General features: G+C 42.5%; 1 protein-coding gene and 1 pseudogene across 1 annotated transcript; both read right to left on the reverse strand.

The window, feature by feature from the left end:
- Positions 1-502, reverse strand: LOC108303053 (60S ribosomal protein L10-like). The gene has a single exon (XM_017526812.1). The coding sequence runs from the start codon at positions 295-297 to the stop codon at positions 58-60; it is 240 nt and encodes a 79-aa protein (XP_017382301.1). The 5' UTR covers positions 298-502; the 3' UTR covers positions 1-57.
- On the reverse strand, positions 422-528 carry LOC119470925 (annotated as a pseudogene).
- Positions 529-1,648: the final 1,120 nt, after the last annotated feature.

Raw genomic sequence — 1,648 nt, forward strand, 5'->3', positions numbered from 1 at the left:
TGGACAAGAAGTAAATTTATTGGTTCATATTATGAGGGGGCAGCACAGTGGAAGCCCTCATGAGTGCAGGGCCCGCCACTTGTCCAGAGGGCCACGACTGGGGATGTACTTAACCCCACAGCCATCTGGGATGAGCCGCTTCTCAGCCACCATGTCTTCAAATTCATCGGCATTGAACTTGGTGAAGCCCCACTTCTTTGAGATGTGGATCTTCTGGCGGCCAGGGAACTTGAACTTGGCCCTGCGCAGGGCCTCAATCACATGCTCCTTGTTCTGCAGCTTGGTGCGGATGGACATGATCACTTGTCCAATGTGAACCCTGGCCACAGTGCCCTGGGGCTTTCCAAAGGCACCTCACATTCCTGTTTGGAGCCTACATTGGGGCAGTGAAAGGTCAGACACATGAACATACATCTGGAAGCCCTGTCTCCAAGGTCCCTTAGAGCAACCCATACAAGAAACAGGCTGCATACACTACCAAGGAAGCTGCTGTTTGCAGCCATTGCACTGTTACTTCTTTGACAGCCACATTGTATTTTAATATTTTAAAGGCTCTGAGTGACCCTATGATTAAACATTTAACCATAGCCAGTTGAACTTCATTTATTTAACTGTGATTTCCTTTTTTTTCTTGTGATCTTTTTTTCTTATTCTGAAAAACTAATATTTCACAGAATAGACTTTGGTGTGATGAACAGAAAATCCATACAAGAAAACTGAAGAATTTGCTGAGTCTCAAGTGGAACCCAGAGCTGTTTAATCTAAAATGGATGCTCTTTGACAGATGTGCACACATATACGTATACACACCACAGTCACCATCAATCATTTGAAAGGTGAGTGCTACACACACTGATTCTGAGTTTGCCTTTCCATTGTAAGTGTTACTTCCCTAGAGAGCACAGTTTTAAGTTCTTGCCCCTGCAGATTCACACATCCCATACAAAATTAAGTCGCAGAATTAAGGTTTTAAAAAACAATTTTTCCCTGGTGGTCTAGTGGTTAGTAAAAATAAACATTTAAATGTAAAAAGAAACAATTTTGAAAAAAAATTATCAGACATGCAATGGCCTCTTTGGTGAAAAATGACATGAAAGATAGCTTTTCTTTTCTGGCAGCAAGAGCCCATTGTGGAAGCAATGCTAGCTTGGGAGATGTTTTCATTCTAATTCACACTATCAGGCACCTTTGTCTTCATTTGTAAGATGGCCAAACTAGTGCACGAGTCACTTACATGTCCCTCTGAGCCAAATTCTCACTTCTGATTATCCAAAGCTACGGGCCTTGAATAGATGAAACATGGGCAATAGATAGCATTATTACTACTATTATTGTTGTTGTTGATGACTGATATTGATTGTTGGGCCCTTAGAGTTGTCAGAGGGGACTTTTGGACCAAGGGAGTGACCTAGTTCCCTCTGGCAGCCTTACAATGTAAATTAGACTGAGTTGTATAACAGTTTTAGGTATCTGATATGGGACTTGCCAAATTTCATGGCTTCAGGCACACGGAATGCACATCTCTCTTCCAGGGAGGCTAAATATTTTTCCAAATCAGTAGATAAAACAAACTCCCTGACCTCAACTTGCTTCCTGGCGCCTGGAGTCCTGAGTAGCTGATGAAGAGTGTCTGTCTGCTATCAAGTGA

Source organism: Cebus imitator, unplaced genomic scaffold, assembly GCF_001604975.1.
Source record: "Cebus imitator isolate Cc_AM_T3 unplaced genomic scaffold, Cebus_imitator-1.0 Scaffold44, whole genome shotgun sequence".
NCBI lineage: Eukaryota > Metazoa > Chordata > Mammalia > Primates > Cebidae > Cebus > Cebus imitator.